Below are 23702 nucleotides of genomic sequence, written 5' to 3' on the forward strand. Positions count from 1 at the left end.
TTATTAATAGCCTACTCTGTTCAGAAATAGATTTTAATAACGTGCTAAACAATAATTAGTTTCTCAGATATAAGATTTCTTTCTCTTTTTTATGATAGTACAAAGCATGTGTGAGTCTATGGCTACAAAACCTATGAGTATATATATATATGTGTGTGTGTATATATATACATACATACATACATACATACATACAGATGTTCCTGATATTAACATGCTCACAAATGTTTTTTTGTTTGTATTTTATTGAATCAGATACCAGCACCAGATGTATCCTGATGTCTCTTCAAACTGTTTTCCTCTGAGAGCTGTACCAACATCAGATGTTCAACTACACTGATATTCTATGTTAAAACAAGCTCCTTTTCTACTGATTATGTTTTTTCTTCTTGAATCCATGGAAAGAAGTAGAAACACTTAAATAACACACGTAAATATCAGGTATGATTTACTTGTTTCACTTGTTGAACAGAATCTGTTGCAGGAATGACTCAAAGTCTGTTCACATCTCTGTGGTTAGATCAGTGTGCACAATAATGTGTCTTTGACCTTCATTATGTATGTTTTTATTATACTGTGTTGTAAATAAAATACAAATAATTTTAAAAATCCTTTTTTCAATCTCCTCACATTCTCTCTTACCTGCCTCACAGTCACACTGATGGGCCATTAGGGGCCCATAGGGGAGGGCCCTTTGTCTCTCAGGTGAGACTCACTTAATATTCATGGCCATTGCCACTCCCTCGCATATAGACCCTCGATCACAAAACATGTCTTGAAAATTTTAAATCAATATATTATTTTCTGTGAATGAGTAAGCAGAATGATTTTCACATAATTTTGAAGTAAATATTCTAGCCTACAAGACTGATTACTCAAAAGTCTTGTTCAGGACTATTTAGTGTGGGTTTTAAGGCCTTATTTCAGCTACATTTTTTTTCCCAAAACTTACTAACCACGCATAATATGTTTTTTCTAAAAAATGCAAGCATGTACATCCATCTTGGTCACATATTATTGTAGCACAGTTTGTGCCAAATACAAAAAAAATTACATGTTGGTCAATAGTATGTTTTAAGTAGCTGAAATAAGCACAAATATCAGGGCATGTCAAAACATCTCAAGGGCCCCAAAATGACCTCAGACCCCAGAGGGTTAAAGGATTTGAGGTTGGCTTATGGTTATGGCTTATAAAATAATACTGCAGTATTAACCATGGTATATCAGATGGTAATACCATAGCACATTACCATACTTATGTACCATAGCATTTATATGGTACTCAAAGGTATATCAAAAAATAGTGAAGAAATAAAGAATAGTAAAGTTAAAAATATATAAAATAAAAATATTTACATATTTTTGAGATATGGACAGGGAGTAAAGAACAAAAATATAAACGAAATCATATTAATTATAATTTTTATTAATAAATTAACTATAAATGATTTATAATTTTTATTTTAGATTAAAAATTAAATTAAAACAATATAAAAGATTCACTATACTACTTTTCCAGCGTTTATAAACATAATTATAAATAACAATTAATTATTTTTATTTATTATACTAAATGATTAAAAGTTATATTCACTATAAAGAAATTCTACTCACAAAAAAAAAAAAAAAAAAAAATCCCTGATATTTCCAGGTTTTCCAGGTGTATCAGGGTTTATGAAGTCACCTGATGTTTTTGGATGCATTTATGATTTCTTTGATTCTCGGGACTCCCAGAGTGATGTTCATGGAAGCGACTCCAGCGAAGTGAAACGTCTTGAGGGTCATCTGAGTCCCCGGCTCCCCGATGCTCTGAGCACACAGGGCCCCGACAGCAGAGCCCGGCTCCATCTGCGCCCTGAGCGTCAGACAAATCACGTTAAAACCATTTCTGTCTCTCAACAGTGGTTAAATCATCTCAGGATCTCATTTTAGCCGTAGAAGTCATTGCATAAGCGTTACACAACTGGAAAGAGCCTGACATGGTCAGTAATGGTGCAGCTCTTTCCGCCCATCACAGCAGCAGATTACACACAGCTCATTAGATGAGCATCCGTCTACTGAACCGAACAAGTGCAATTAGAGCTTGTGTACCACTGTGTTACCTCATATATTTGTCCCTGCAGGTTTCCAGAAACTTCTCCAACTGGGTCGGAGTGATTCTGTCCAGTTGGTACAGAACTTTAGGCTGTAATGAATGAGAAAACAGGCCATCAGCCACAAGCATATAAACACACAGAAACACACTCATATGAAGCTGAGCTCTCACCTCTGTTGTTCCGTTGTCGTTGATGCCGTACTTGTCACGTGTCTTTTTGATTTTCTCTGAAACTGTTTTGATGAACTTTTTGATTTCCTAGAATTTCAAAGCATTTAGAAACATTTACAAGAACACAATGAACCTGTTATGCAATGCAGAGCTCATTAACTGCAGCAAAAACATTCATTAAAATAATTCAGCATTGCACAAAAGTAGAAAATAACATATTATTGGATTAATAGAGTCGATCAAGATATCACCTCAAAATCAAAAGAAAATTTTTAAACTATTTCATGTGAAGAAAACTGAACTTATTTTGAGGACTAATAGGATTTTATGCATTCAAAATCTCATTACTGTAACACAAAGAAGAAAAATAAAAATGCATTTAAATTTTAAAATACATCCAAATAATGTAGTATTTATTGCACTGTAATTTTTATGTCTTTATTTTTGTCAATTGAAATAAAGCTGAAATAATATAAATACTATTAGATGACTTAAACTATACACGTTATTAGTAATGTTAATTAGAAATGTTGCCTTGGAAAATAATAAATACAGTAAATTGTTTAAGTACTAAAATTTTCTAAACTAAACTGGATTGAAAAAACTAAAATGTATAATAAAAAAAATTATTGGTAAAAGCACAAAAAAAAAAATAAGGAAACAAAAATTGAAAATATAAAAGTAAACACTAATTTAAAAAAAAATTAACAAATGCTATATTAGTATATAAATAACACTAAAATAACACTGATTTAAACTGATAGATAAATAAAGGAATAAATACATAAAACAGCATTTCTAGGTATGATTTTCATTAATGTATTACAGTAATGAAAATATAATAAGAATAAAAGTAAAATATCTGAACAATCACGGTAATGAATGCTTGGGGAAAAATATGCTTAATAATAAAAAAAATAAAGCATTAGGAAAAAAAAATCAGCTAAATAATTTCTCTTTTGATTTAGGGTGCAATATGAGCCAAAAATGTCTGCGATACTGATATTCACCCAGTTACATATTTCAACGGTGCAGTGAGTTGCAAAGTGAACGAGGAATACAAATTCACCTGAAAACCTGTTTGACTGACAGTGTGCAGGATTAGTGCGTGTTGATCAGCACCAGCACAAGTTATAACACTGGTTACTACAGTAATTCATGCTGAAATAAACACACATCTGACTCTCATATCTAGATATGAACAAACCCGATCACTGTCACACACGTCATGCGTGCTGTACTGTACCTGTAAGTATTTGTCACTGCCAGTGTCTGTCAACTCCTTCAAACGAAAGACACAGACACTGACCACATCAAAAAAAAAATTAACCCACAGTAAAACGTTTTAAATGCGACATGGCCATGGATGGTGGAAGTTTAACTCATTTGCAATGAGCTTTATTTGAGAGATGTGTCCTCTTGTACCACGTGTTGTTTAAATGTTCTTGTGAACAAAGTAAAAGCACTCGTGTTTCTTTGAGAGATGAGTGCGTTTCGCTGCTTGGAAAGACATGCACTCATCCTAAAGCGCTTTGATAAACTGAGCATTCAAAGAGTTAAGGAGCTTTAGGGGCTTTAAGAGGACTGAATGAAATGAAAAAGGAAATGTGTTTTCTTTGTATGTTCTGGCCTCGAGTAAACTTCCTGTCAGATTGTCATTCATCATTTTTCTGTTGTTTGATAAATTGTTCAATTTCCTACAGCTGTGGAGTTTGGTGGTTGAATCACACATTTGAGATGTGGGTAAAATCACAGCGGTGGATCAAACTAGCCATGTTAATTTGGAGAAATATTTTAATTATTTTGATTTAAAGGAGTAATTCACTTTAAAATGAGCGGCGCTCTGTCATCTTATTCTCACCCTCATTTGTCTCATTTCTTCTGTGAAACAAAAGTTGTTAGGCAGAATGTTCATGCGGCTCTTTTCCATACAATGAAAGTGAAAGTGCCTCCAAAAACGGCTAAAAGCATCATAACAGCAGTCCATAAGTCTATCAAGTCTTCTTAAGCAGTGGACCTCAATCTTTTTGACTTCAAGACAATTTTAAGCAGATTATCTTTTTCTTACCCAAAACATTTTAGGAGATGCAGCATTTACATAATCCTATGAATGCACTTAAAAAATACAGATTCATTCATCAAAATCAAATCAAATCTTATTGTGAATCAGATTTAATCGTTCTGAATTTGCATCCTAATTGACAAAACCTAGGAATCGTGAATTGAATCACTTTCACACCCTACAAGAGAGCCAATATTTTCAAAAATTATATTTTAAAATAACACTTATATAAGTAATTATAACATCATAAAAAGCCATTTTTATGGGATAATTATTATTTTTACTCTCAAATTAGAATTTCTCAGCACTTTCTACATAATAAAATATTTTAGAGTTTGACTTTTCCAGATCTAGAAATCACTCTTTTAAGATTTTGAGGATTATTATTACTATTATTATTATTATTATTAACTCCTCACAAATTACAATTTCTCAGCACTTTCTATCCAAAAACATATTTTAGCGCTTAATAAATAAGTATTTTTAGCAACATAATAATAAATATAAACTTTTTAGCGACATAACTAGAAAAGATTATATTCCTCAAAAATTGTCCATGACTTTTCCAAAACTAGACATCAAACTTTTTACATTCCATCTAGGTTTTCCAAGGACGTGGAAAACAAAACAAAACAAAAAAATCTGTTGATGAGGGGATAAAAAAAAAAAAAAAAAAAAAGGTAAATTATATTTAAAAAAGCAGTTTTAAATCATTTTAAAGCTTGTTTTGTCTTATTTTAATCATTTTAAACCACCTTGCAGCCTCCTGGTTGAGAAATACCAATCTAAAGACAATTTCAGCCTGTTCCTCGCACGTAGCATCATATGACAGACCCTCATCGGATTTCACTGTATGGAAAAGAGCAGCTAACCGTCTACTTTTTGTGTTCCACTGAAGAAACAAGCTGGGTTTGGAACGAGAGATGAATCTCTGAAGACAAACGAGCATCGTCTCACCTCCAGAAACATGTCTTTACAGCACAGGAAGTCTTTTCTCTTCATGATGGAGTCCGAGGTTAAGATCAGCTCGTTTCTGCTCAGCGCAGGCTCACCTGGACAGCCGTAAACCGCCTGAGAAAACACACAATATCAGCGTTAAAGAAGAGAAAACACTCTTTAACTCTCAGATTCAGAGGAGCGAGAGAGAAAATAACACACAAAGTGCTCTTCAGCAGTCCCACAGAGAGTGTTTCTGAATCCCAGCGTCCTCCAGCACCATTTCAGTCAATTAGGACTCCACAGAAAGTGGTAATCAAGTTTCAGAATGTGAATGGAGACAAAATAAGGCAGCGGTGATTGTAACTGATGGGCAGCTAGTCTCTCATTTCACAAATGTCAGTTCACATTTTAGCAGATGCCAGCATCCTGTGATTGCTCACACACGAGCAGAACCGCGTGACAAAAGAACAAACCAGACTTTAGTTTCTCTGAAGAAAACAATGAACAAAAACCATGATCAGTGAATTTAGGCCCTATAACTTCCCTACAACTGTATAGCAAAAATGTAACAACAACATATTTATGAAAAATTAAATATAATATATATACATATACACACACACACACATATATATATATATATATATATATATACACACACACACATATATGCGCATGTCATTTTATTGATTAAAAATCGAGAGAAAGAGACCTTTAATATATACAATAAACCTTTCATTTTATTTTATTAATTGATTAAATTGTAAGTGTTATGAATTAATTTGATTATCACCATTTTGATGCTAAATTTGTATTAGATCATAAAACACAGGATCCGAAAATATTTAAAAAATAAACAATTTGTGAAAAATAAAATGGATTTCATTATTGCTAAAATTGCAATCGTATGTTAAATTGTTATTAATTCAATTGGTTAGACATGCTTTTTATTATTATATTTAAAAAAGTATTTTTTTTTAAATAATCTATCTACTATATTTCATGAGGAACAGCTGAACCATTAAAAAAATAAAATTGTCACTTAAATTTGATCTGTTCCTCATAAAGCAGCATACTATGAATTGTTAAAGTTTTATGAATTAAATTTAACAGGCATGATTTTTATTATTAAAATAAAACGCTATTATATTTAATTAAACTATTAAAACAGAAAAAACTTTTTTAAATGATGAACTATAAAAAATAAATAAATAAATTAAATAAATAAAATTGTCACTTTTTTGATTTGATCTGTTCTATGCACAAGGCATCATACAGCCATGAATACTGGTTCATATTGTGTGAAAATGAATTTAATAAACACGTTGGTGTATGTGTTTTGGATGATACACGTTGTACCAGACCTAACGGGGTTTAACCAAACATTTAACCAGAGTTTCTGTATGCATAATCTCTGACGTACTCTGATGTTGTCGAGGACTCTTTTGAACTCCAGCGGTTCGTCTTTTCCCTCCATGGCTGCGGGGTCGAGTCCGTCTCCGCCGTAGATGAACTGTATGATGTCACCGGTGGAGCTGCGCACCGTCAGATCGTACTGAGAGCACAAGTCCTCCAGAGACTTCACCAGACGCCTCTGAACCACACAAACACCACTCGTTAGTTACCCATAATTCGTTACTAACGGCAAATCTCAATAGGAGAGACTTTTGCAACCCTATAAAGCTACTGTATCATCTTTGATAAGCTTTCTTTTGCTCTTTCATTTCCGAAAACAATTGTTTTGGACTATTATCATTTCACATGTCAGGCTTTACAGAGTTAATACAAGCTAAAATGTAAAAAGTTTACATGCATGCATAAATCTGATACTTGTACTAATTGCATCATTATACAGGAGGTAAACAGAGGCGTATTTGCTGTCGGACCTGCATGTATCCGGTCTCTGCTGTTTTTACGGCCGTGTCGACCAGACCTTCCCTACCAGCCATAGTGTGGAAGAAGAACTCGGTGGGGGTCAGACCAGAATAAAAGCTGTCTGCCACAAAGCCCTTCGCAGCAGGGAGCTGAAACATAAAAGAACAATCACACAAACATGATGCTTTTATTCCACACAGCCTCTGGTTTAGGTCTTCTTTAACCTCAGATAACTTTTAAAGTTCTGAAGCGTTTCCTCAAATCCAAAAGAATTGTAAAAGCATGCTAAAACATTCATCACGAGTTAATTACATTTTTATAATGAAAATGGACAAAACGTGCACACACCTTGGACTTGCTAATGCAAAGATTGTTAGCAGTCAACTGAATAATGATGCATGTATTATTTCTGGCAAATGTATTGTTTCAAAATTTGGAAAAACTAATTAAACAGTTAAATCTACTCAATAAAAAGTGCAGAGCTACTGTAATCTCTCCTGTGCACCTAGACGACTGCTTTGTAATAAAAAAAATGGACTGCAGACAATGGACTGCTGTAATTGCTGTAAAAGCTGTTGTAATTGAAGAATCAGTCATGCATACAGAAATAAAGGGATAAACAAAAGAAAAGCTGCAGACTCGAGTGGGTTGTTCTTACTTTGGAGTGTTTTTCAAAGTGAGGCAGCGAACGGTTCTCAAAGCCATCGGGAACACGAGAGCCGCTGATGGCCTGCTGCCCGACGCACGCGATCATCTGTGAGATGTTAATGAATGAACCTGGAGACGCAGAGATGATTTTAGAGTCATGTGTTAATCATCTGTGACTCACAGCCTGTACTTTCTTTATGAATTCTGAAATTTCTGATTGATTAGTGAGTATAGACTGTATAGGCTTCAGTTAGGGTAGATTTTGTATTTATTCTGACACAAAAGGATCATGAGGCAGTGAGGGCCAGTTCACTTGTTGCATATTTGGTAATATATATATATTTAGTGTATATAATGCATAAATAAATGTTAATATAAAAATACATGATTATATAAAGTAATATCTATATACAGACACTATTTTGTATTATTTATATTATATATTTAGAAATACTTACATTTATATATACACACATATACACTATTTTAAAATGACAAAAAAAGAAAGAATAACAAATACTAAACAAAATACTAATAAATTAATAATGTTTTCATTAATTCAAATTCTTACATATTTATTTACATTTTAATATGAACTTTTAAATTACTAATTAATTAGCACCACTGAATACTAAAATTAATGAAATTATTCAATATATATATATATATATATATATATATATATATATATAATTTGACAAAAAAATTAACAAATACTAAAAATACTAATAAATTAATAATTTAATGTTTTCATTTATCAAAATTCTGACATTCACATTTTAATATGAACTTTTAAATTACATTTAAATTACAATTAAATTTTAATCTCCATTGAATACTAAAATTAATGAAATTATTCAATTTAATATATACATTTATATAATTTATACTTTAAAATAATAACTATAAAATGTATAAATATTTTCGTTTAACAAAAAAAATGTACTAGATGACAAAAAAAAAAAAAAAAAATCTGACAAACACTAAAGCCTTAAGAAATGTTTGGCACATTAAATGGACCATGTCTGTCCATCAAATCTTTCATTGGGATAAAAATGAAATGCGTTATCTACTCTGAGGTCCGTTATGGAGGTTCTGATGGTACCTTTGGATCCACACAGAGCCATGATCAGCGGACTGTTGCTTTTGTCCAGTTCTCTCAAACACGCACTGCCAGCGTGATCTCTGATGACGGACAGCTCCTTCAGGATCAACGCCTGGTTTGAACACAGATTAAAATAAATAGCAATTAACATTAAATTAAATTAATCAATAAATTTATTATAAAAAAAATTATAAAAACAAAAATAAAATACATATTATAAAAACAAAATTACACTTTTTTTTTTTTATTGCTTTTTATTTATTAATTTATTTTTAAATTGAAAGACTGACTCATTTCCTCTCTCTCACCTCCAGTGTTTCCTCTGCGGTGCAGCCCGGCTGCTGCTGTAACCTGCCCGTCTTCAGAGCTTCGATATACTCGTCACATTTCTTATAGCCAGCGTCCAGTAGTTCTTGTTTGGCCTTCAAGAGTCCCTGTCCAGGCGTCACATCTCCGATCCCAATGGAGAAACCTCGATTCGCTTCAACACAGGAGTCACAAAAACATCATCACGACTTTAACCAAGCAACACAACCAGACAAATCAGACCAGAGACGGGGACACACACTAGGGTTGGGTACCGAACTCGGTACTTTTAAGGGTACGGACCGAATTGCGTCGGTACTACCGAGTATCGATTCTCATTAAATCATTCGGTACCAAATTTCGGTACCTGAGAACGCATTTGGCCGCTTACGAGAGAGACAGAGAGAGAGAGAGAGAGAGAGAGAGGGAGAGACCCTGTGACTTGTCACCCCTGCAACTCTTTAAAACACAACACACAGGGCAAACCGAAATGTTCTGAAGTGTGCTTACATTTCTAGGGTCATATGACGCGGACAGGATGGCGGAGTCCATTCATATAAACAGAATTTACTCTATAGCGCGGAATGCCACGGAATTCATAATTTTTGGATGAATAAAAGAATGTCTGTCACTTAATTCGAATCGCGATAGTGTATGTGAATATTAAAACGCAAAAAGACGGTTTAAATATGAATCCTGCATAATCCGTTAGCCTCGGTATGTATGAATGGCGGAGACGCGGTTTTGTTTAATACTGAAGCACACATGAACTCGCGGTGATTTTCGGCCTCTGCATCTCACAACATGAACACATGAACTTACAGTCACTTCATGAGAATTTTACCGTTTCATTTGAGAAAACCAGCATCATATCATACTGTATACACAGAAACTTCACGGCAACCTGTCAAAATAAAAGTGCGGTGTAACAGAAATATATTACTCTTGTATTACTTTTGTACAGTATAATGTACTTCTTTAAATAAAACAATTAAGTGATAAAAAATAATTGGTAACACTTTAGAATAGGGAACACTAATTCACTATTAACTATGACTTTTCCCTCAATAAATTCCTAATTTGCTGCTTATTAATAGTTAGTAAGGTAGTTGTTAAGTTTAGGTATTGGGTATGATTAGGGATGTAGAATAAGGCCATGTAGAATAAGACATTAATATGTGCTTAATTAGTACTAATAAATAGCTAATATTGTAGTAATATGCATGCTAATAAGCAACTAGCTAAGAGTCCCTAAAATAAAGTGTTGCCAAATAATTATTACAACCACATTAACCACTTAATTGTAGAAAAAATACAATTATTATTAAAACTTTTTCTACCATGTATTAATATTAACAGTAAACCTGTTTGTTTGCCAAAAAATAAAAGGGTTTCATTTTCATTTGATTAAAAATAAATAAATGTTTCATGCCTTCATTTGATTATCAGAAAAAATAAAACAAGAATTTCTGGAAGAAATTGTAGGGCCCTATTGTTCAAAATGTTGAAATTGAGAGTTTTGGACTTATTTTTTCACTGAAATAAATGTTTTTGTTATTACACAGAGAGTAAAGTACCGAAAAAAGGTACCGTTGGGTACCGGTACCGAATTTCAGGTACCGATAACGGCACCGTACCGGTTCAAATGTGAACGGTACCCAACCCTAACACACACACACACACACACACTCACAGAGATAAACAGGAGCCAGACGGGCGAGACGTGACATGGCATCTGCGGCCTCCTGCTGACCCCAGTCTCGCAACAGGATGTAGAAGATGTTATTCTTGGATCCGGATCCCAGAGTTCCTTTATCCATGCTGCCGCACATCAGCTCACTGTTCTGGATCACCACAACTGCACGAAAACACACACATGAACTTCACAATTTTGTGAAATCTAAACAGTTTTAATTAAAGTTCCCTTAAATGTTTTTTTCATTTACATTTTTCAGAATTCAGGGTTTTTTTTTTCCTTTAAAATTTTTCTGCATTCTGTTTTTTTCAGTTTAATTTTTTTGCATTCCGTTTTAAAGGTAAATTCATATTTAGTGATCAAAAAGTGTAATTAATTGAGATCACATATACAATTTTACGACAATTTATTAAAAGTTTCAAAACTTTTTTAGGGTACTATGAAATGAGGTTTATTTTTTTCCAAATTCTGTTTAATTTATCTTTATTTATTTATTCTGTGATGCCTATTTTCATTTTTCTGGATTAATGATTTAACACAAATTTATTATAAAAACAGTGGTAATTCAAAATGTTTCTTTTTTTGGACAACAGACTGTTAAAATTAAAACATGGAAAATAAATTGTGTGATATTCACAATTTTGAATATTAATTTTTTCACATTATTTGTACCACTACTACTACTTTTAAAAGTAATATAGTGATATATATCTGTCCTTCAAGTTGACCCAAACGTTTATTTTGGCTTTTGCCAAAACAGCTAAATTCCATAACATTCTGTGTTTTACAGTAAATTCCATTTTCATGACTGGATTCCATGATTCTGTCCAGGTTTTCCACACTGCAGCAATCACAGCGTCCTACAAACGCAAGCATATGTGATGTATCTAGCGCTCAGTGCTGTCGGGTCACTCACAGGAATCATTAGCACACAGATCCTCCCCTTTCCCGCAGTACTGTTTGCCTTTGGTGCGCAGGTTGGCCTTCACCAGAGAGCTTTTACTGGGCTTGAGTATCAGACTGAAGATCTGCTTCCCCGTCCACAGCCTGATCGGCTACAACAAAACAACACACACAAAATAAATAAATAAATAATCACTGTCACACTCACAGGTCAACTGCATTACACTTTCAAATACTTGTGCACAAACTCATAAAAAATAAAAGCTCAGGAAATGGTACTCATCCACCTTAAAAGGTCAAAATAAATAATACAAAAGCTTTTTAAATGTCTAATAATTTCATATATGGTTTGACATTTTTGCAACCCTGATGAGAAAAACTTCGGACGTCTGAAAAAAGATTAAAATGTTATTTTCTAACTCTAAACATTGAAGTAATTTAATAATATTTGATATTCTAATATTATTAAAGACAATACATAAATATCATACATATGAAAATAAGTAAAATGTGTTTATTTGTATTATTTCTAATAATAATAATTTCTACTAATAAAAATAATAATTATTATTATTAGTGATAATTGTCATTATTTTTCTTATTCGTTGCAAGTAATAGAAAATTTTGTTTAATGTCACTAAGGAGGAGACAAGTGAGACTAAATGTTGGTTTGTAGTTCTTGATAACTTTTACTGCCCATAAATAATGAAAAAAAAAGTTTTATTGGATATTTTAAATAAAGATCTGACATTTTTGCCACCTTTGTATTTTCGATATCTGAATAAAGATTAAAAGGTTATTTTCTTGTAATAATATATAAAATTTATTATATTACATAAAAATTACTAAATAAATAAATAAAAATGCAGAAACAAATTAAAAAATGCTTTGTTATTTTTTCTAATAATAATAAAAATAATCACTACGAATAAAAAAATTAGAGATATTATTAGTTGCAAGTAACAGAAATGTTTAATGTTGGTCTGCAGTTATTAATCATCTTATAGTGCCCATTAACAATGAAGTGAACAATAAATAAATACAATTTGTAACAAGTTTGAATGGTTCAGCTTGATACAGTCACTAAAATGTGTTTAAGGTTAGAGAAGGTTGGAAAAAGAGTGACTTTGATTGCTTGTCTTTCCATCATCCTGTAGAAAAGCTCCAAATGATGTCACTTCCTGTATTCTAACGTGGAAATCCAAAAATCGATTCCAATAGTAAAAAAAAAAACAAATCTAATAACTAAAGGTTAGACTGTTAATGCAGTTATTACTCAGAGCAAACCAAAAACTCTGAGAGAAAGGCGTCAAACAACCACCAAAGACACAAGCAATTTAAACTGAAAATTGTCTCTCCAATAAAGAACATTTCTTTTGTCTAAAACAACTCCAGACAGCCTTTATGAGGTGAGAATCAGCACCGGAAAACCCAGGTGCAATTTTGTCATTTTCACCCCATAGAGCATCAATTCATCCTTTATGATGGACAGAAAGAGAGAGAGAGAGCGAGAGAGGTTCATCACCTTCAGAATAGCAGGAGGCGGGAGCGAGATCTTGATTTTCTCGTCTTTTCCCACCAGAATGGAGGCGACGATCTGACAGGTTTTGGTTCGGTCGAAGAACGTGTCTTTGAGCGTGAGCAGGTACGCGCCTGTTACAGAAGACACACCTGAACATCAGCAGTCTAACAGCGCCATCTACAGGCAAGACAGAGAATATCAGATGCTGAAATCTGATTGGCTCAGGAGGAAAACGCAGCACTCACCTGTCAGGAAGTCCTGAATGGCTGCGATCAGCGGCTCACCGTTTCGTGGAGTGACCAGATTAGCCTTCGTCTATGTGAGGAGCACAGGAAGAGTTTATTTCATTATCAGACGCAGCTCAGATGCTCTGATCGATATGTTTCTCACTCACCCCCATGAGCACGAGCGCTTCAGCTTTGGCCTCCTCCGTCTGCGGCAGGTGAAGGTTCATCTCGTCTCCGTCGAAGTCAGCGTTGTATGGCGTGCAAACACATTCGTTAAAACGAAACGTCCGATGAGGTTTCACACGCGCCTGGAACAGAATACAGGAGAATTATACAGAAAGAGTCACAAAGGCTGCGTATTCACACCAATTCCATGAATCCTTTTAATTGTGATTCACAACAAGCTCTTGATTCATTTTGATTCCGATTTCAGTTTGTTTGGATATAGGTACAGTACATGACAAATTTTATAAAGGAAAACAATTTCTCAACTACTACTGTAATTTATTCTGTAATACAGAGAATTTTAGATATAATCCACCAAAATAAAAAAAATTAATAAAAATTGAATAAATGCTACACCAACATTTTAATTGCACACAAGGCAGTTGTTATATCAGGTTTTTAATTACATAATTGTTTACTTTAGAATTGAGATACTATTATTGTTTTCATTATAAAAATATATTTGTATTTTATATTTATATACAGTGAGGAAAATAAGTATTTGAACACCCTGCTATTTTGCAAGTTCTCCCACTTAGAAATCATGGAGGGGTCTGAAATTGTCATCGTAGGTGCATGTCCACTGTGAGAGACATAATCTAAAAAAAAAAATCCAGAAATCACAATGTATGATTTTTAACTATTTATTTGTATGATACAGCTGCAAATAAGTATTTGAACACCTGTCTATCAGCTAGAATTCTGACCCTCAAAGACCTGTTAGTCTGCCTTTAAAATGTCCACCTCCACTCCATTTATTATCCTAAATTAGATGCACCTGTTTGAGGTCGTTAGCTGCATAAAGACACCTGTCCACCCCATACAATCAGTAAGAATCCAACTACTAACATGGCCAAGACCAAAGAGCTGTCCAAAGACACTAGAGACAAAATTGTACACCTCCACAAGGCTGGAAAGGGCTACGGGAAATTGCCAAGCAGCTTGGTGAAACAAGGTCCACTGTTGGAGCAATCATTAGAAAATGGAAGAAGCTAAACATGACTGTCAATCTCCCTCGGACTGGGGCTCCATGCAAGATCTCACCTCGTGGGGTCTCAATGATCCTAAGAAAGGTGAGAAATCAGCCCAGAACTACACGGGAGGAGCTGGTCAATGACCTGAAAAGAGCTGGGACCACCGTTTCCAAGGTTACTGTTGGTAATACACTAAGGCGTCATGGTTTGAAATCATGCATGGCACGGAAGGTTCCCCTGCTTAAACCAGCACATGTCCAGGCCGACTTAAGTTTGCCAATGACCATTTGGATGATCCAGAGGAGTCATGGGAGAAAGTCATGTGGTCAGATGAGACCAAAATAGAACTTTTGGTCATAATTCCACTAAACGTGTTTGGAGGAAGAAGAATGATGAGTACCATCCAAGAACACCATCCCTACTGTGAAGCATGGGGTGGTAGCATCATCTTTGGGGTGTTTTTCTGCACATGGGACAGGCGACTGCACTGTATTAAGGAGATTTTGGGAACAACCTCCTTCCCTCAGTTAGAGCATTGAAGATGGGTCGAGGCTGGGTCTTCCAACATGACAATGACCGAAGCACACAGCCAGGATAACCAAGGAGTGGCTCTGTAAGAAGCATATCAAGGTTCTGGCGTGGCCTAGCCAGTCTCCAGACCTAAACCCAATAGAGAATCTTTGGAGGAGCTCAAACTCCGTGTTTCTCAGCGACAGGCCAGAAACCTGACTGATCTAGAGAAGATCTGTGTGGAGGAGTGGGCCAAAATCCCTCCTGCAGTGTGTGCAAACCTGGTGAAAAACTACAGGAAACGTTTGACCTCTGTAATTGCAAACAAAGGCTACTGTACCAAATATTAACATTGATTTTCTCAGGTGTTCAAATACTTATTTGCAGCTGTATCATACAAATAAATAGTTAAAAATCATACATTGTGATTTCTGGATTTTTTTTAGATTATGTCTCTCACAGTGGACATGCACCTACGATGACAATTTCAGACCCCTCCATGATTTCTAAGTGGGGGAACTTGCAAAATAGCAGGGTGTTCAAATACTTATTTTCCTCACTGTATTTCATTTATATTTTAATTTTATTTAAAGTTTTAATAATTTTGTTGTTGTCATTTTTTCTAAGTCTGTATAGTTTTTATTATTTGTATTTCAGTTTTACTTTTAATCATTTTAAAAGCAAGTTTAACTAAATGCTTCCTTGTAAATGTTTTGTTTTTAGTTAGTTTTTGTAATATTTTACTTCAGTTAACATTTATTAAAATTGAAGTAACAACATTTTTTTTATATAATAACCCTGGTTTCTACTCCAATTTGTTGAAATGTAAACATTTAAACACTGGCTGTGGCTGTAATAAAAACATACATTAAATAATGAAGACATCACCAACCGGCAAAGTATGAATATGCTATATAGTTAATACATTTATCAAAATGTTCCCCTCTAGAGTTGCTTTTTTGTAGTTGACCATCCAGTTTATGAACACTGAATGTCTTTCTTGAGATAAATGTGATGTTAGGTGACACTTTTCATAAACTGTTTAATAATGACTTCCTGTCCATCCAAAGATCAATTTCTGGATTTAAGAATCAATATCGGTTCATCAAAATAAAGGCTGATTTAAATCAATTAATCAATATTGCAAGGCACTTTCTTTATTTCATCAAGACAATTTGATTTACTGTAATTCCATATAATTTCCCTTTTTTTTTTTTGGAGCAAATGAGAAATAACTCACAATATGAGCCATGATGCTGAGTTTGTGCAGAGACGGCTGCCGGTTGAAGAGGACGATATCGCCGTCAATCATGTGTCTCTCAACCACGTCACCGTACTTCAGCTCCTGAGCCATCTTCTCCCGATTACCGTACTTCAAAAACCTGAAACACACAGCCAAGACATTCACGTGATTAACAAATGGCGAACAGAAAAGACGTTTTAAAGAATGTATGAACAATGATTTATACCATCAAGCATTTTTGTGCTATAATCCTATATCTTGAAGCTGCACTGAAGTGCATCACTAGTTCAATTTGTGATCTATTTTAAAATTGGACAACCCTCAGCTGTCGTTGTTTGGAAAAGAGCAACATTAGCATTCAGCTAAACATCTGCTTTTGTGTTCCACATAAGAAAAATAAAGTCAAACTGGTTTGCAATGACATGAGGGAGAGTAAATGATGACAGAATCTTCATTTTTGGTTGATTTTTGAATAGAGTAAAAAGGGAAGATAGAGAAGTGTGTATTTGACCTCTTCATCTGCATGTGTCGCTGCTGTATAAAATTTGCTCCTGGGTGAACATCAGGACCGTTACGCACCAGCTTCCTCATCAGTTCAATGTTGGCTTTATTCACCTGAGAGAAAACATACAACACCAGCTTCATTACAGCAAATTTTTATACCATGTTTTAATTTTAATAGTAAACCTCTAAAAAAAAAAAAAAAGAAAGGAACTGTTAAATTTCCATTTGATTACATTTTAAAGGATTATTTAAAAGGTTAGTGTTTTATGCCTTCATTTGATTACCACCAATTTTGATAAATTTATATTCAGGATATACAGAAAAATGAAAACAAACGACAACAGAACTTCTGAAAAATAAAACATTTCATGGTGGCTTATTATTGGCTGTATGTGTGTAAATAAATAAACAATTAAAATTAAAATAAATTAAATTGATCGTTTAAATTAATTATTTAAAATATTAATTATTTTTTAAATAATTACAATTTAAGCCATTAATTATTTAAAATCCAGAAAAATTAAAACAGATGACAATATAATTTCTGAAAAATAAAACTAAAATAAATAAATAATAAATTAAACAAATAAATACAGTTTTAACATAGGCCTACACTTTTTTAATTTAAACCAATTAATTAAACCATTAATTATTAAAAATGTTGAAAAATGCAAAAGGAAAACAGAACTGTGGGAAAAAAATAAAACAGATTTACTTGAAAATTTTATTTTGGTTAAACTTTTAATAAGTAGTGTTAAACTATATGATTCATGAGCTCAATTAACTAGACGTGCATTTTGTTTATTCTAATTTATTTACCCAAATTCAGGAAAAACTGAATTTGGGAAAAAAATAGAACAGATTTTATAGGGCCTCACATAAAGTAAACATTATTTTGCCAGCTGTTTGACTAGTAAAAATAAGTAGTTGTGCAGATCCACCGCACGTTTCAGCAGTAACGCTGCTCTGACCTTCTCCGGGTAGGTGAGGATTTTGGCGACGTGCACCGGTACAGCGACCTCATCGATCCTCAGGTTCGGATCGGGAGAGATGACAGTTCTGCCTGAGAAATCCACTCTCTTTCCAGACAGGTTACCACGAAACCGCCCTGAAAATAGCAAAACAAGGCAAGCTGATGTGGCAAATCGATCCTGGAGGCATCTAATGTCAAAACAGCCCAATATAACACTGCCATTTCTGCAGAGACTCGTGGGAAAGGCTGGCAGTTCAGCACAGCCCTTGAGCTCTCAGCAGGTCGTACCCTGTTTTCCCTTGAGTCTTTGCACAAAGCCGCGGGTCCATTTCTTGGGTGCCATATTGAGCGGGATGCCCGACAGCTCGCTGTTGATATAGAGAGCGCACTGGAGTTGCAGGAAGTCCCAGTCCTCCATGATCATCTGCGTTTTTGCTCCTGACATACGGTGCTGTGGGTGAACACAGACAATTACGCCACAACTTATTTACAATTCACAAGCTTTAACCTATTAAGCTACTGTATCATATGTGACCCTGTACCACAAAACCAGTCTTAAGTGTCAATTTTTTCTGAATAAATAAGCTTTCCATTGATGTATGGTTTGTTAGGTTCGGACAATATTTGTCTGAGATGCAACTATTTGAAAATCTGGAACCTGAGGGTGCAAAAAAATCTAAATATTGAGAAAATCACCTTTAAAGTTGTTCAAATGAAGTTCTTAGCAATGCATATTACTAATCAAAAATTAAGTTTTGATATATTTATGGTAAGAAATTTACAAAATATCTTCATGGAACATGATCTTTACTTAATATCCTAATGATTTTTGGCATAAAAGAAAAATTTATAATTTTGACCCATACAATGTATTTTTGGCTATTGCTACAAATATACCCCAGCGACTTAAAACTGCTTTTGTGGTCCAGGGTCACATATATAAATATGCAAATTTCTAAGGCCTCTAAATGATCAACAAGATCAAAACTTTGCTGTTAAACTTGTCGCGCACAATCTACTACATTGCTTCTGTCGTCTGATTGATAGTTTAGAGTTTTTTAACCAGTAAATGGTCTTTTAGTGTAATTGTGCAAATGTTCAGCTTCAGCTGGTGCTTCACGTGTCTTTTTGCCGTCAAATCTTGACTGATTTTTCTCAAGTAAACGTCAGAATAACTGCAGTAATATTTCCTAGACTGAAGCAGCTCAGCTTTACTTGATTCTCCATCAATCATCTTTTTTAGAAAACTCAGTGCGTCTGAAAATCTGATCATCAGGATCTTTCGAGGAGCGTTTGTTTCCAGAAGCTTTACTTTCACTGTTCCTCAGCAGAGGAATGATCTTCATCTCACATCTTCTGAGGAGCGTTTATCTCTCAATCAGCACTGGATTGCATTGCATTATATGTTTGGATAATTTCAATCTCATCTTACTAAGACACATTATTGGAGATATAGAGGGATGACTGATATTTATATCATTTTATGTATCTACTCTACTGCTCATTAATTTACATTACAAGCATTAGAATTACATCAGTTTTTATCAGCATCTGCACCAAATTGCATATTTTTGCTCATTTTGAGTCACTATAGAAATAATTGTGTCTAAAACCTCAACAAACTGTTAAAAAATGTAGGGTTTTCTGACTATTATTTAATCTGTCAGGCTTTATAGGGTTAATAACCTCCTGATTGGCCAAACAAGACATTGGGCGTCAAATATTTACATATAATGGCAATGCAAAAATTTCCTTAGTCTCTTATTTTCATAGTGCAACTCACTGATGCCATCCTGTGACTCAAAACAGTAAGAGACTCCCATACGAACAGCCTCTGAGGACTTATTTGCTCAACAAAGCTATATCATTCACAAATTTTGTTTTAGATGACAAAAATTATCATGTAAATTGAATTACATTTTTAACTGTGTTGAATACTTACATATCTTGATTAATCATTTGATCTGAATCATTTAATTACTTAGCAGGTGCTTTTATCCAATGCCTTTATTTAACTACAAATGGATGGAAAAGACAGATTTTTGTATAATTACAAAGTACATTGGATCATTTAATAAAGCTTTGCACAGTAGATCTGAAACAACTAAATGATAAAATCAATAATCGACAGAAAATCTGATTATTGATTAATAATTGCGTCAACACACTGCTCAGAAAACATATGCCAGTCATGTCACATTACAGTAGAGAATATCTCATTTAGGGACAAAGCACATGATTAATCCATCCAATAATTGTTAGTTGCACTGCTGTTTGGCATCTCAAACAAATCTAATCATGTGACCTGCGTACCTTCTTGATGACATCATTGAGAAAGATGATTTCTGTTAACTTCATGGTCAGATCATCCTCATTAGTGCCCGATTTGAGGTCGCTGACGACGGAGGGCCGGATGCAGAGGGGCGGCACTAACAGGCGTGTCAGGATGAGGTCAGCGGGTTTCCCAGACTCTGGATTCATCAGCAGAAGAGGAACGTCCTCGTTAGGAATCCTCCGGAAAAGGTTCAACGAGACCAGAGGATTGAGATTTTCCTGAATGACAAGAGAAGAGGAAATACACAAACCTTAAGATATATCAGATAAGGGTGAGTGATTTTATAGAAACCACTATTTCACCAGCAGTGCTCTCATTGGTGGATATTAACCTGTGCTCTGGTCAGTAGTGGCTCCACTTCTTTATTGTGCTCGATGGCAATATCAAACGACTGGAGGAAATCAGACACCATGGGATCGATGACCTTCTTTGTGGTCTTGTACTTCTCATGAATGATCTTCAGCAAGCCACATTTCTTTACAGGGCCTAAAGAGACATTAGGCACTTACTAATTCAAGCTACTGCAACTTTAATCACATTATAATAAATAATCAATGCGGTATTCATCCATCCGTTGTTTTACCATTAAATGCGCTGCAATGCACACACGTGGTCTTCTTCCTGCATTTGTCAGAGATCTTCTTCTTGAGGCCACGCTTCTGCAGGTACGCCAGTCCAGGTCTACGCAAGTAATCCAGAAACTGAAGTTTTTCCTCTTTGGTGAGAAGGATGTGAGAACACGTCTTACAGATCATCTGAATGAAAGAAATAACACAACTATATTTAAAGAACACAACTAATAATATAATACAAATCATTATATTCTATTTACAAGAATGTGTATGGTATTACAATAATACGGTATTATAAGAATACAACATATATCATGACAGAAACATGCAACAACAATCTCAGAAAAATATAAATTGTATTTTTATAATTTATATAGTACTAGATTTTATAAATCTATAATATACAATAACATAATACAGTTTAAGTGATAAAATATGTAATAATTTGATTTAAAAATATTTATATTCTTATGATTTACATTGTATTACTATTATTATTCTAGGTTTTGTGGCATTTAATATAAAATATAATATATATTTAATCAAATAAAATACAATATAAACAATACAAATCAAATATATTAAAAATAACATTTATATATAAATATTAATTTTACATTATGATTCATATTGCATTTTATATTATTATTACATTTTGGTTATTAAAGAATCTTATATTCTCACATTATGTTTATATTACTTTATGTCAATCAAATAAAATATCAAATTACATAATATAAATCCTAAAAGCATACATATAAATATATAATATAGAAATAATATAGCATATTAATATAAAACAAAGATCTGGGCCATATTTCAATATAAATGCGATATTGAACCCGACAGAAAATCTGATGTAAAGCACTGTTTCTGACACATTCTGCACTTGCCTGCAGGATCCCAATAATGGCTTTAAAGTATCCGACATGAAAGCAGGGCAACTCCAGGTCCAGATACCCGTAGTGACCGAGACAGTCGGCCAGGTTCTTCCCGCAGGTTTCACATGGTCTGTCCTTCTCGCTGGTACCCTAAACACCAGAAAGATGATTAAGCCTCTTTTAATCATTTAACAAGTCATTTTTCTGCTTTATTATGAATGTAGTATTCCTATTTGCTTAGTCACCATGCGGTGGTCCAGGACTCCATACTGCAGCGGTGTGTGGCTGGTGTCTTGGCTGTAAAGGTTCTTGCTGACCACCTGAATATGAGCCTGTTGTCTCATCTGCTCTGCTGACTTCATGCCAAAACAGATGTGACTTCTAATAAAACAAGATAAACAGACATCAATACAGCTTTTACATGCATGAACACATTTACATATGCATGCATAGTCAGCTAAACAGATAGACAGACAGCTAGTTTGATAGATAGGCTAGCATATTTGTGTGTCAAGTTCTGATGAAACATGTTTATCCTGCATGCAAGTCTCCAACTTACATCTTTTTGGCCACATCCGTCTCTCTAAACTGCTCCTTCACCATGACTGCGGCGCGTTCACGCAGTCAGCGTGGAAATACAGTGAAATAAATATTAATAGAGTGATATATGCGTAAACTAGAGAGTTTAATGAAGGTCTGATCCTTCTGCCACATGCAGCTCCGCTTTGACGTCAGTGAGCGTCCATGCGTCTCTCATGAAAACCGAGCGCGTCACGACGCCTCATCCGCGCTCAGCGCCACCTGCCGACGGGGAGGCGCTCGGTTATTTCTGGATTTAAGCAAAAAACAACAACATTAACTTTACATGTAAATGAATGTGAATTATATACATTTTGGAGTTTAGTTGTATGTATTTCTAATGGTATTACAATCAGTGTCCGCAGTAAAAGGAGGTTATTTTTAGAAAGAACCAGCAGATGTCACCGTTTTCTTATTTATACAGTGACAGACAAGGGTAAAAAAAAAAAGTTAAAATATACAAAATCAATATAAAAATATTTTTAAATACACACATCAATATTAATCAAATAAATAATTTAAAAAACCTTCTAATGTAAAATAAATAAGATCGAGCGGTGCCAGTTCTCCTGATATCAATCATTTCAAGTTATTCCATACTGATTATGACTGAAAAACCATCAATAATTACGTTCAATGAGACTTATGAACACAGGAAAGCCAAGCAGATGTTAATTAGCAATATGATTCATTTATTCAAGTGTCTGATTTGCATATTCGAGCTCTGTTTGACACTATTGAACTCCTGCAAATCTGATGCTAAATTAACAAGTGCTTTCATTTTAAACCTTCAAGACGTCAAACGTCCTCACTTGTTGAAAATGCTCATATATGTTTATATGTCCCTCTAATAATGTGCACATTTCTGTGTAGGTTAAGTTTACTTATCTATAAGCAAACATTTATTTAATTGATTTTCCTGTCATTTCTAACATATATACAGACATCACTCACTTACCTGCTGTCTGGCTCATTTTATCACTGAACCAAAGAGTATAGAAGCCCAAGGGATCATGGGAAATGCCTCCAATCAGGGAGAACTGAAAACATAGCTGAATATAGTATGAAGTGGATCACAAATATAAAACTCTAATGTTTTGTAATGTAGGTTTTCTGTGATGCTGGATTAGCGGCGGTTGCCAGTGAGGAATTTGAACGTTCAGTTTGCCGCCAAAATAACGGTTAATCGCTCAACCGCAGCTCAAGCTGATGTCGCTGAAGCCTCTCTCTGGAGATGGAGAAGACTTCCAAATACACTTGAAATACATTGTTAAACCTCAAAACAAGTGTATATTCCCTCTCTCCGTTTACAGTAACTGAACTAGCGGCGTACTGCTTGGTTTTTCATTCACAACGA

The 23702-nt window shown here is 34.2% G+C and overlaps 1 protein-coding gene across 1 annotated transcript in view; it reads right to left on the reverse strand.

Annotated features, from left to right (window-relative positions):
* The window catches only part of polr3a (polymerase (RNA) III (DNA directed) polypeptide A), a 34967-nt gene extending 11511 nt beyond the window's left edge, over positions 1-23456 (reverse strand). Inside the window, exons 1-25 of the mRNA XM_058793334.1 lie at positions 23304-23456; positions 22326-22595; positions 22012-22147; positions 21779-21916; positions 20897-21068; positions 20645-20799; positions 20292-20531; positions 18267-18429; positions 17977-18113; positions 17013-17116; positions 16499-16640; positions 13717-13857; positions 13568-13637; positions 13326-13453; positions 11814-11952; positions 10895-11059; positions 9204-9376; positions 8896-9007; positions 7801-7919; positions 7154-7291; positions 6691-6861; positions 5286-5399; positions 2267-2353; positions 2103-2185; positions 1685-1855 (exon numbers count right to left, since the gene is read on the reverse strand). Coding sequence (XP_058649317.1) covers positions 1685-1855; positions 2103-2185; positions 2267-2353; positions 5286-5399; positions 6691-6861; positions 7154-7291; positions 7801-7919; positions 8896-9007; positions 9204-9376; positions 10895-11059; positions 11814-11952; positions 13326-13453; positions 13568-13637; positions 13717-13857; positions 16499-16640; positions 17013-17116; positions 17977-18113; positions 18267-18429; positions 20292-20531; positions 20645-20799; positions 20897-21068; positions 21779-21916; positions 22012-22147; positions 22326-22369 — 3242 coding nt within the window. The 5' untranslated portion in view covers positions 22370-22595; positions 23304-23456. The remainder of the gene's footprint in view (positions 1-1684; positions 1856-2102; positions 2186-2266; positions 2354-5285; positions 5400-6690; positions 6862-7153; positions 7292-7800; positions 7920-8895; positions 9008-9203; positions 9377-10894; positions 11060-11813; positions 11953-13325; positions 13454-13567; positions 13638-13716; positions 13858-16498; positions 16641-17012; positions 17117-17976; positions 18114-18266; positions 18430-20291; positions 20532-20644; positions 20800-20896; positions 21069-21778; positions 21917-22011; positions 22148-22325; positions 22596-23303) is intronic.
* Positions 23457-23702: the final 246 nt, after the last annotated feature.

Source organism: Onychostoma macrolepis, chromosome 12, assembly GCF_012432095.1.
Source record: "Onychostoma macrolepis isolate SWU-2019 chromosome 12, ASM1243209v1, whole genome shotgun sequence".
NCBI classification, from domain to species: Eukaryota; Metazoa; Chordata; class Actinopteri; order Cypriniformes; family Cyprinidae; genus Onychostoma; species Onychostoma macrolepis.